Here is a 12,359-nt window from a genome sequence, read left to right as displayed (position 1 = left end):
ATCTCATCATCCAGATATCCAAGTTCATCACTTACAAATTCTACCTTCCACCAAACATTAGAGCATAATTTAGACAAGTTCTTTGCCATTACATAAAAAGCATTGCCCTTCCTCCAATGTCCAATCACGTGTTCGTCATTTTCTTTAAAGCCTTACCAGAAACACATTTAATGTCCACATTTCTAGCAACATTCTGTTGCTGGCGCCTTCTGTATTCTGTAGTAGAGACTTTCCCTATAGCTCTCCTCACTTTCTTCTGATGTTCATAATTCTACCATCAATCTATTCAAGGCAATCTAGGCTTTTACTATTAAGAACCTTAAAATTCTTCCAGCCTCCACCCATTACCCAATTCCAAAACTGCATCCACATTATAGGTACCTGTTAGAGCAGCATCCCACTCTTCCAGTACCAAATTCTGTCTTAGTTATCTAGTGCTGCTATAACAAAAATACCACAAATTGGTGGCTTTAACAAACAGAAAGCTATTTTCTCACAGTTTAGGAGGCTGGAAGTCTGAATCCAGGGTGCCAGCTCTAGGGGAAGGCTTTCTTTTTCTGTCAGCTCTGGATGAAGGCCTTTATCTCTTTGAGCTTCTGCTCCTGGGCAATTTTCAGGTGGCTTAGCATCTCTCTTCCCTGTCTCTGCTTTGCCTGCTTGTTTAATCTCTTCTATATCTCAAAAGAGATTGACTCAAGCAAGATACACCTTACTCTAATCCTGCCTCATTAACATAAAAAGACAACCAATTCCCAAATGGGATTATAACCACAAGCATACCAAACCAAAATCCTTTGCCGTCTAGTTGATTTCAACTCAAAGCAACCCTATAGGACAAAGTAGAACTGTCCCTTGGGGTTTCCAAGAAGCAGCTGGTGGATTCCAACTGCCGACTTTTTGGTTAGCAGCTGAGCTCTTAATCACTGCACCACCAGGGCTTCAAAAACCACAAGCATAGAGGTCAAAATTTACAACACCTATTTTGCGGGGACATAATTCAAGCCATAACACCGTATGATGAAGTCATTTGGCTAAAGTGTTGCAGCTCAGACGTGCAGAGCAGGGACCAGAAGTCGAGGTCTCTTGACTCCCTGTGCAGTGCTCATACCATCCCTCTCCTATCTGCCTCTCCGCAGTTTCATAGGAAGCAGTCTTGGGAGAAGTCCCTGGCCTTCCTTGACCTTAACACACATCCCGACACACCGAAATCTCTATGTCATTTTTGGTCAGGTTCAGAAACAAGCCTGGGGCTGGGGCCCCAGGAAATTGGTCGACATCAGAACCCCCACCCTCTGGGCGGGCTCACTAGTTAGAAGGTTGAGCCCTGGGCCTGCACTGGGGAAGGGAAGGCTCCTTCCTTGGCCCCTGCCCTGACCCTTCTCCCTCACCAGGCTTGACCTTCCAGCCTCCAATACTGGCAGACCTGGGTTTGAATCCACTCCCACTCCTTGTCAGAGGTATTTGACTGGTAAAGTCCCACCAGCAAAGGGCAGAAGGACCAGAGGCCAGGACAAATGCTCTAGAACAGAGCCTCCCTCCTCCCAAGGTAGACCAGCCCCCGGTCTGTGTGTGGCAGAGGTGCTGCCACAGGCCAGGCACTAGCCCCAGCCTTGAGCAGCTCCACAAGAGCAACAATCGTAACAGTTAAAGTTACTGTGCACCTGCCATGTGCCAGGCACAGTCTCATTTATACCCACGGTGTCATTTAACCCTCATGACAATCCCATAAGGCAAGCACTATTACTGTCCCCATTTTACAGATCAGAAAAATGAGGTTCAAAGAGACCATACAGTTGGAAGGAGTCGAGGCTGCAAATGAACAGGGCCCTCTCCAGACCTACAGAAAAAAAGTAATGTTAAAGCAAGAGGAAGCTTCCAGAACCACTCAAGGAGCAATGGCCAGGATATCTGCGATGTTTATGGAGTACCTGCTACGTGCCAGACATCATTCTGGTTCTTTGCCCAGGCGCCTCATTGATCCTTCACACCAAGCCTGAAAGGGGGTATTTGGGCCCCGCATTTGACAGATAAGAAAACCGAAGCTCAGAGAGAGGACACTTGGCTGAGGTCCTATGGCCAGTTAGCAGAAAAGTAGGGGTTTGAACCCAGAGCCTAGAGTTCTGATGCTGGAAGCTTTGCCAGCCTCTGAAGGAATTGCTGCTGGTCCTTACCTACCTTCGGCATCCCTTGCACCCAGGAGGTCAGCTCCCCACCCTCCTGGGCAGACCAGACTTCCTCGTGAGGTCCGCAGTGTTGGGAATAGCTGGAGCATGTGTAGAGATGCCCTTGACTCCCAAAGACCCCCACAAATGTCATGGTGACCAAAGACATCTGTCCAGCAAAACTCTGCCCAACTGTGGTCACTGTGGGTGGATGCTCTGCTGGTCTCCACCCCTGCTGGCCTTTCTGGATCCCCCAGGATCCTCAGCCAGAGAGGTTACAAGTGCTTCTGCCCACAAGACCCTTTAATGTGATCTCCACATTTAGCATTCCTCGCTGTGACCTCCCTCCCACAGCAGGTACTGTTACTGTTATCACTCCACCTTACAGATGGGGAAATGGAGGCACAAAGGCCGGAAGTGAGAAACCATGAGGCAGCCCCAGCTGGGGTTTATTTTTCCTGTAAATGCAATTCTTCCTTTTCCTGCTATTACATCTTCCCACGGCTGCGTCATAGAGCTCCACAGTATGCTTTATTCCCAAGCTCTTTCTTTCAGAGAACGGTACAATTCATTCCTTCAATTTAACAAGTACCCACAGAGCACCTACAGTTCGCCAGACACCCTTCCAGGCATCAGAAGAAAAAGCAAGGAAAGCCCCTGAGCTCTTGCAGCGTGGGAGGGGCAGTGAGGAATCCTAACCTTCCCGGTGCTCTGGGGCCATTCTGGCTCCGATGAAGTTCTATACCCTCTCTCAGAAGAATATTTTTAAAATCATAAAATTAAATTCATAGATTTAAAAAGGAAACAAATTACTTTGAAATACAGATAAAATATTTGTAAAAAGAGGTTTGTGATAGTCATATATTGCTTCTGTATTGATACATTAAATAACAACATCTAGTGATTTTTAGTGATTGGCTCAGTGGTTGAGCACTCAGCTGCTAACCAAAAGGTCAGTGGTTCAAACTCTACAGCCGCTCCGAGGGAAAAAGCTATGGCAGTCTGCTTCCGTAGGATTACAGCCTTGGAAACACTATGGGACAGTTCTACTCTGTCCTATACGGTCACTGCAAGTAAGAATCGACTTGATGGCAACAGGTTTTGGGGTTTTTTTAGTCGTGGATCTAGAGGTTTCCATCATTTTGAAGTTGTGATGAGTATAAATGATTTCTTGGAGAGGTGACCTGAGAATATCTGTGGTTTCTACTGGTGACAACCAGTAACACACCTATAGTGGTGCACCAGTTTGTTGTCTATATTTAGCACTGTAACCAAAAAACCAAACCCATTGCTATTGAGTCAATTCAGACTCATGGTGACCCTGTGTGTTACAGAGTAGAGCTGCTCCATAGGGTTTTCTTGGCTGTAATCTTTACAAAAGCAGATCACCAGGCCTTTCTTCCACAAGACTGCTGGATAACTTCGAATTGTCAACCTTTAGGTTAATAAAAAAAAAAAAAAGGTTTTAATAGTCAAGTGCAAATTGTTTGCACCACTCCAGGACCTACTCAGCATTGTAGACAAAACTAATTTTAGTAGAGATGGTTGTTGTTAGTTGCCTTCAATTTGACTCCACCTCATGGTGATCCCAAGTACAACAGAACAAAACATTGCCCAAGCCTGTCGCATCTTCACAATCATTGGTATGCTTGAGCCCAGTGTTGTGGTCACGGTATATTCTGAGTGCCTTCGAGCCTAAGGGGTTCATCTTCCACCACTGTATCGGACAATGTTCTGCTGTGATCCATAGGCTTTTCATTGGCTAATTTCGGAAGTCGATCACCAAGCCTTTCTTCCTGGTTTGCCTCAGTCTGGAAGCTCTGCTAAAGCCTGTCCATCATACGTGACCCTCCTAGTAATTGAAATGCCACAGTCATAGCTTCCAGGATCATAGCAACATGAAAACCACCACAGTACAACAAACTGACAAAAGAGGGGTAGCCAGCTACAGTCGTGCACACAATACAGTTTGTGGCCTATAGTCATCACTGTGAGAAAAGCTCATTTCAGTTTTAGATTGTTGTTGTTGTTGTTGTTAGGCGCCGTCAAGTCAGTTCCGACTCATAGCAACCCCATGCACAACAGAACGAAACACTGCCCGGTCCTGAGCTATCCTTACAATCGCTGTTATGCTCGAGCTCTTCATTGCAGCCACTGTGTCAATCCACCCCCTTGAGGGTCTTCCTCTTTTCCGCTGACCCTGTACTTTGCCAGGCATGATATCCTTCTCCAGGGACTGATCCCTCCTGACAACATGTCCAAAGTATGTAAGACACAATCTGGCCATCCTTGCTTCTAAAGAGCATTCTGGTTGTACTTCTTCTAAGACAGATTTTGTCTGCAGTTGGCAAAATGCTTCTCCCAGACAGAAACCACATGCACAATTTTCCACAGCAGGGCATATCATTGTTAACTGATCTTCTTTTCAGTACTCAAATACATCAGACACACTCCCACCTCAGGGCCCTTGCACGCTCCTTTCCCTCCTCCTGAAATGCCCGTGTCCTCCGACTCCCTCACAGCAGGCTCCTTCCGATCCTCTCAGCTCAGATGACCCTCTTTGGTGAGACTTTACCTTCCACTCTGGTTAAACTTGACCCTAACCTCGCTCATCACCCTATCTTTTTTTCTTCCTAACACTTGTCATAAGTGAATGAAACTCAGAGGGAGAGGGGATTAGCCTGAAGAAACACTTAATATTATAATTCACATTTATATATGGGACGTTTTCTAGAACCTTTGCTTGTGGCATTTTTATTGAAGTATATGTAATTCATTTACAGTAAAATTCATCCCCTTAATGAACAGTTCTGTGAGTTTTGACAAACATGTAATCATGTAACCACCACCACAATCAAGACGGAGGACATTCCATCACCCCAGAAGGTTCTTCTGTGTCTCTTTGTGGTAGATCCCCGTCCCTACTTCCAGTCCCTGGCCACAATGGATCTGATTTCCATTCCTGTATTTTTGTCTTTTCCAGAAAGCCATATAAATGAAGTCTCAAAGTATGTAAGCTTTTGTGTCTGGCTTATTTCATTCAGCATAATGTATTTGCAATCCATCTACATTGTTACAGGCATCAGTAGTTCATTCCTTTTCATTCCAGTGGATGGATGGACCGCAGTTGTTAACCCCTTTACTAGTTAAAGTTTTGTTTGTTTGTTTGTTTTTAATTATGCAAGAGAAAATCAGGCTCAAGCAGATCTCCTTGGCCACTGAGAACCCTCATCCACAGATACTTATCTGTTGCCTGTCTGAATATCCTTCTTCCCCCAGCCCCTGCCGTCACAACTCTTCTCTCCTTCAGGGCCTTTTTCAAATGCCCTCTACCCATCAAAGAGCAGGGTTTAGTGTCCCCATGTCACAGATTTGTAAAGTGAGGCTCAGATAAATGCAGTGACTCTCCAAGGTCCACAGCTAGAGTAGAGCAGAGCCCAAACTTGAACCCAGAACAGAGTGGTGGGGGGCAGTAGCCCAGGGGCCAAAGCTCAGCCTCTTTGGAGTAGTGGCTGCTCAGGCCCCACTTCCCACCTCAACTCTGAGAATTTGCCAGCTTGAGGGCAACGGAGGTGGGGCAGTTCCAATTCTGGAGTGGGTGAGGAGCCAGAGACTAGAGCAGCAGACCCCACCCTGGATGGGTTTCTCTGCTGCGCTCTTGCCCTGCCCTTCCAGCTCATGCCTGTGACCTGTGCCAGACCCAACCCCACCACACAGGTTGATGGTAGTTGCCAGAGCCCCAGTACAGCCAAACTGGACCCATCTGGCCCAGATTACCCACCCAGGCCAGTCCTGGTGGGAGGACATGGTAAACTGGGTGATGGGTCCTGGCTGTGGGTGGCCTCTGCCCCACCCAGCCATTTGTAGCCACAGGACAAGTGCAGGACAGTGGGTCTGCTTAGGAAACTCCAGCCAATCGAGATGACCTTAGGTCACCTGGGGTCCCCAGCCCAGCTCTGCAGACCTGGAGAAGCCTCTGCCAGGTGGTAAACTTGGGCAAGTCAAGGTCACTTCCTGGGCCTCAATTATTTGCCTGTCTGCAACTGAGAGTCTTGGGGGAAATGACTGAGAAGGTCTCATCTCAGGAATGAACTTGCTGTGTGACAGCCTGGAGCAGATGGCCTGCATTTTACACCAGGTCCCAGGTGGTTCGCAACCCATGGAAAAGTCCAAGACCAGCCTCTGTATAGCTCTGCTTACCCTATCCACCCTGGTGAGCCCCAGCCAATCACACATTAGAACCTCCCACCTCCCCCCCCCCCAGGGAACTAGTGGAGGAAGGCCTACCCCAAATTAAACCAGAATGGGGAGGAAGAGGAGGTATCAATAAAAGCTCCCCCTGGTGATTCTAAGAAGCAGCCAGGGCTGAGGACCACTGCGCTACACCCTCCCAGTAGATGGGAAACTCCTTTGGAGAAAGCCCCACGAAATCCCTCTCTCCTGAATCCCCTGAAGGTTCCTGACACAAAGCAGGGCACGGCACGGTAGGTGCTCTGCAAGTCCTTCATTTTTATAACCAAACATTTCCTGTAGTGCTTACTTTGAGCCAGCCATGGTTCTAAAAAAAAGTTCTAGTCCTTTACAAATAAAAGCTCACTGAACCCTCATGAGGTAGGTACTGGTATTCACAGGGGGTGGGCACTGAGGAACAGAGAGGTCAAGTAACTTGCCTGAGATCACAAAGCTAGAAGATGGAGGAGTCAGGATACAAACCCACGGGTGAGGGCTCAGAGCCCAGACTGACTCCATGCTGCCCTCTTTACTGAAAGGACAGAAATAAAGCAGCTTTGACCTTCCAAAGCAGAGCCCCTCTTTCAACTTCATAGCCATGTCTTTGTGTCCCCACTAGACCCAGGGCCCCTTGAGGATGAAGCCTTGGTCTCCCTTGTCCCTCATGTATCTCTAGGCTCAGCACAAAACTGAATTCTCCAAGCTGAGAAGCAGCAGCTTCGTTGCTTCCTGCCTCCTGTCTTCACGGAGCCCCAGAGAAGCTGTGGATGAGAAGCCTGTGGGGAGGGTGGGTTTGAGAAAGGACAAGTCATTCAATTCTCCCCTTGGCCACAGTGCTCAGCATTTGCTTGTTTGTTTCAAGAGGTCAATGATGGGGACTTTGACCTCCATCTTACGTGATACTTGCAGTGGAAAGCAGGGGTGTCAGTATCTGATTTATATATGGCAGTGATCATCCCGGCTGCCACGCAGGGAGGTGGAAGATGGGGAGGGCGCAAGCTGGCAGACCCATGGCGGAGTGGACAGATTCATGTAGGGGTCGTAGTGGATTGAGCGTGGCGGGTGAGAGAAAGAGGAGAGTCAAGGATGAGTTCTGGGTTGGGGCTTAAGAACCGGGAGGGGTCATGTACTGAAATGGGAAAAATTTGAGGAGAGCCTGGCGGTGGGAGTTGTGGGGTTGGGGGTGGTGAGAGCAGAAGAATCCAGAGTGCCATGTTGGACACTTTATGCTTGAGGTGCTCGTTGGACACCCACGTGAAGGTGTCAGGTTGGAACATCCAGGGGAGAAGTCTAAGTGGAGACGGAGACTTGGGCACCAGCAGCATCTAGAGAGGTGAAAGTCCTAGGACTAACTGGAGCCCCTGGGGCAGGGTCGGGACATGTCTGGGCAGAGACCCCTTAGCAACTGGTGCCTGTTGTGGACCCCTTCTCAGAATAATGCTTTTAAATGCAAAAAATAAAAGCCTAAGAACACACAATAACATGGTCATTGTAATGATACGTGGGTCCCTGGGCGGTGCAAATGGTGAATGTCCTTGGCTGCTAACCAAAAGGTTGAAAGTTCGAGCCCACCCACAGCTGCCTCAGAAGAAAAGCCTGCTGATCTACTTCCAAATAAGCAGCCATTGAAAACCCTACTGAGCACATCTCTACTCTGACACACATGGGGTCACCATGAATCTGAACCTACTCCATGGCAACTTCAAATCTGTGATGTGGTGGTAGCATTAAATCACAAAATCCAGCAGTGAGTTTGGTAATTTCCATAATTCCAAAGTAATGATGAGTAAAAACAGTATTTCCTGATGTTGTAACAGCTGTGCTGTGATATGAAAGCATCTGTGCTTTCCACTGGGTAATGAAGTCACAGGATCTGCTAATACCGCTATGGCTTGTGACCTACATTCATAGTTGGAAAAAAAAAAAAAAAAGAAGAAGAAGGAAATGTGAAATTTTAATTACAGGTTAGTGAACAAAAGATGAAATTTTTTTCTACCTCAAGTTTCTGGACCCCCTCAAGTTCTCACCACAGACCCCATGGACCCCATTAAGGACCCGTGACCTAGGGAGAAAATGTACAGAGATGAGGGCCCAGGATTGGGCCACGAGAGCCCCCAGACATGTTAAGAGTTGGTAAAGGAGGAATCACAGAAGGGGTAGCAGGGGTAGGAGGAAAACCAGGAGGGGGTAGTGTTTGGAAAGTGCTCCCAGAAGCCGGAGTGGTGTCAAGGAGAGCCATGATACGGCAGGTTAAAAAGCAGAGGAGACTCCCTGGGGTTGGAGGGACGTGACTGGGGAGTGCGCAGGATTCAACGTTAGGGGTGATATTCTTTTCTGGAGAGTAGTAAATATACAGATTCTCATTATATCATTCTTTATGCTTTTTTTGCACTTGTGAATTATACCATAATGAAATTGTAATGTCTGAAAAAAAAAAGGTGAGGATGGAGATTTAAAAAAAAAAAAAAAACACCAAACCCGTTGCCGTCAAGTAGGTTCCGACTCATAGCGGCCCTATAAGACAGAGTAGAACTTCTTCATAGGGTTTCCAGGAGCCCTGGTGGAGTAGTGATTAAGTGTTATGGCTGCTAACCAAAAGGTCAGCAGTCTCCACCAGCTGCTCCTTGGAAACCCTATGGGACAGTTCTACTCTCTCCTATAGAGTCGCAAGGAGTCAGAATTGACTTGGCAACAACAGGTTTGGTATTGGTATACGGTTTCCAAGGCTGTAAATCTTTACAGAAGCAGACTGCCACATCCTCCTCCTGAAGAGTGGCTGGTGGACTTGAACCCCTGACCTTTGGAGTAGCAGCGGAGCACTTAATCACTGCACTAGCAGGGCTCCTTGAGGGTGGAGACAGAGAGGACACAACTTGTTCGAGAAGTTCTGTGGTTGCACGGAGCAGAGAAATTGGGGAAGCAGCTGGAGGGGTTGCAGGGTCAAGGATTTTTTGTCAATTTAAGATGGGAGCTGTTAGAGCATGTTTGTGTATTGCAGGGGACAGTGATTAAGGGGGACTGACGATGAGGGGAGGAAGGGGCCAAAGTGACAAAATCTGTGAGAGATTCTGACATGCTTGTCTCCCTGGTCCTCAGCTTCCTCTGTGAGCTCTACGCCTGGCTCTCATACTTGAGCTGCTTCAGAATCACCTAAAGGACTTGTTAAACCGGGTTGCTGGGTGCCACCCAGAGTGTCCGATCCAGAAGATCTGGGTGGCGGGGGACCTGGAAATTTGCATTTCTTACAAGTTCCCAGGTGACACTATCCTAGGACCACACTTCCCAGAGCTGCTGCTCTAAACACCACCAGTCCCCCTTCTCACATGCGCCCCCTCCTGGATTTGACCTTTCCCTGCAGTAGAATAAGGCTCCTTCAAAAGCAATCCAGGGCTGGGAGCTGACAGTTGAGTGGAGGAGGGGAGAAGAGATAAAGAAGGAAGTGGCCAGAGCCTGGCCCGCCATCCCTTACCACCCTGAGCCTGCTCCCCGCCCCACCCAGGACATCACCTCTCGTTGAGGGGCACAAGTGGTCTTCCCACGGCCCCTGGGAGCTGCCCTGTCTGGCCTCCTGGCCTCCTTGGAGACTGAACGAAGGTGGAGGGAAGGAGCCCAGGGTGGGGCAGGGGTGGTGGCAAAGGGCCAGCACCTGTGCTGAGTGGAGGGGGGTGGAGGGGCCACCCTCTGCCCTGAGAACACACTGTTCAGCTTCGCAATTTGATCCTGGTTTCTCTCCTGACCAACTTCTGCTCTTGGGAAAGACTGCAGCTCAGTCAAAGAAATGAACATTACCATGTCAGATCCCAGAACATCCGAGCTGGGAGAGCCCTTGGTGGCTGATGCACCCAACCCCATTGGGCAAATGGAGAAACTAGGGACCAGAAAATAGAAAGTGTAGCTTGGCAGATGAACTTGCAAACTCTTGTACAAGGGAAAGAGGTATGTTCCCACCCCCTGCTGGCTGGCTCAGCCCTAGGAAGCTGGGAAGAGGGCATGAAATTGGGGACTGTGCTCTATCCCTTGCTCCTTCCCATTTTCCATCAATTTGCTGAACAAATATTTATTGAGCACTTGCTATACACCAAGCATGGTACTAGACACAGAGGTAAAGTGGTAAGCATGACCAAATCTCTGGCTTCATGAAATTGACATTCTAGAGGGTAAGTCAGACAATAGACAGAGAAATATACAGTATAAAGTCAGGGCGTGATAAGCCGTATGAAGAGACCTGGAACGATATAAGAGACCAAGCCATATGGATATCTAGAGCAAGAGTATTCCAGGCAGAGGAAACAGCATGTGCAAAGGCCCTGAGGTGGGTGTGTGCTTGATGTGTTGAAAGAATGTCATAAAGGCTAGTGTGCCTGGACCAGAGTGAGCAAGGGAGATGGGGAGGAAATCAGCGTGGTAGTGAGGCCTGATCATGGAGGAACCTGCAGCCATGGTGAGGACTTTGGCTTTTCCTCTGAGTGAGATGGGAACCCTGGGAAGGATTTGAACAAAGGAAGGATATAATTTGACTTAGGCTTGCAGGAACCCTCTGGCTGCCAAGTGGAAGATGGACTGGGGGTAGGGGGAAGGCCAAGGAGGAGGCTACTGGGATAGCTCAGGTGAGAGGTAATGGCAGCCTGGCCTGGCTTGTTCTGAGGTAGGAAGACCTCTCCTGGTGGCTTTATGCCCTTCCATGGAGACACATGGAAGGGACAGGAGCCTTGCCCAGCCCCTGCCCCGTGACCCCAGCCCATGGTCTGTCTCCCCACAGCTAGAGAGGTACATCCGGATGAACTTGAGGTCGGAGCTGGCACAGGCCCAGCAGCACATGGTCCAGAATCAGACGGCCACCATGCTTGAGCTGGGCACCAGCCTCTTGAACCAGACGACCGCCCAGACCCGAAAGCTGACCGATGTGGAGGCCCAGGTACTGAGAGGGAGCGGTGGGCAGGCGGGTGGGTGCTGAAGAAGACCAGGCCAGCTCACAGCCCAAGCCTCAGCCCAGGCATCTCGCCCTGACAGTGCCCTTGGAGAGGTCAGGGCCTGGGCTCCCTTCCTGATGACTCTATCACAAGCCATCTCCCCCAGGCCATGAGCCCCAGGGGATGGACACTGGGTGTGGCTTTTCTGCCTCTGTGACTCCAGTGCCCAGCATAGTGCCTGCATAAAGTAGGTACTCAGTGAATTCCCGTTCTACTAATTTAACACACACCCCAGACCTCCCTCCAAACCCTAACCCAACCTATAACCCATTGCTGTCGAGTCAATTCTGACTCATAGCCACCCTGTATGACGGAGTAGAACTGCCCCCATAGAGTTTCCAAGGAGCGCCTGGTAGATTCGAACTGCTGACTTTTTGGTTAGCAGCTGTAGCTCTTAACCACTATGCCACCAGGGTTTCTGATCTCTCTCCGGACAAAGCCAATTTCTGCTATTGGCCCCTCCACCCCTCCACATGGCCTGACAGGGCACAGGAGAGTCCCAGGCACTGGGCCTTCCTCAACCATTTCCAAAACATTTACTAAGCATCTACTCAGGGGACTGGTTCTGCGCTGGGCAGTGCGGTGAGGGGGTGCGGCAGCCCACTCCCCCACCCTCAGGGGGCTCACAGCACTGGGGAAGATGGAGAATTAACAAGTCATCAGACTTCAGTGAAGGCCCTGGTGGTGCAACAGTTAAGCTCTCAGCTGCTATAGGACATGTTTGGTGGTTCAAACTCAACCAGCAGCTCCGCACAAGAAAGACCTGGAGATCTGCTCTTACAAAGGTTACAGCCTAGAAGACCCCACAGGGCAGTTCTACTCTGTCACATGGGGTTCCTATGAGTCAAAACTGACTCGACAGCACCTAACAGAACCAGAGTTCAGTGGGCCCAGGGCTCTGAGATAGGAGGCGGGGGAAAGAGAGAGGGAAGGAGGGACACGGGAGTAAACGGGAGGGCTGGGAAGTGAATGGATGAACAAACTCATGACAAGTGGG

General features: G+C 49.1%; 1 protein-coding gene across 1 annotated transcript in view; it reads left to right on the top strand.

The window, feature by feature from the left end:
- Positions 1-12,359, top strand: part of ANGPT4 (angiopoietin 4) — a 56,242-nt gene that overhangs the window by 20,376 nt on the left and 23,507 nt on the right. The window contains exon 2 of the mRNA XM_049869447.1: positions 11,152-11,307. Coding sequence (XP_049725404.1) covers positions 11,152-11,307 — 156 coding nt within the window. The remainder of the gene's footprint in view (positions 1-11,151; positions 11,308-12,359) is intronic.

The sequence above is a fragment of the Elephas maximus genome, chromosome 25, assembly GCF_024166365.1.
Source record: "Elephas maximus indicus isolate mEleMax1 chromosome 25, mEleMax1 primary haplotype, whole genome shotgun sequence".
Classification (NCBI taxonomy): Eukaryota; Metazoa; Chordata; class Mammalia; order Proboscidea; family Elephantidae; genus Elephas; species Elephas maximus.
This window is presented reverse-complemented; position numbering and strand designations above follow the sequence as displayed.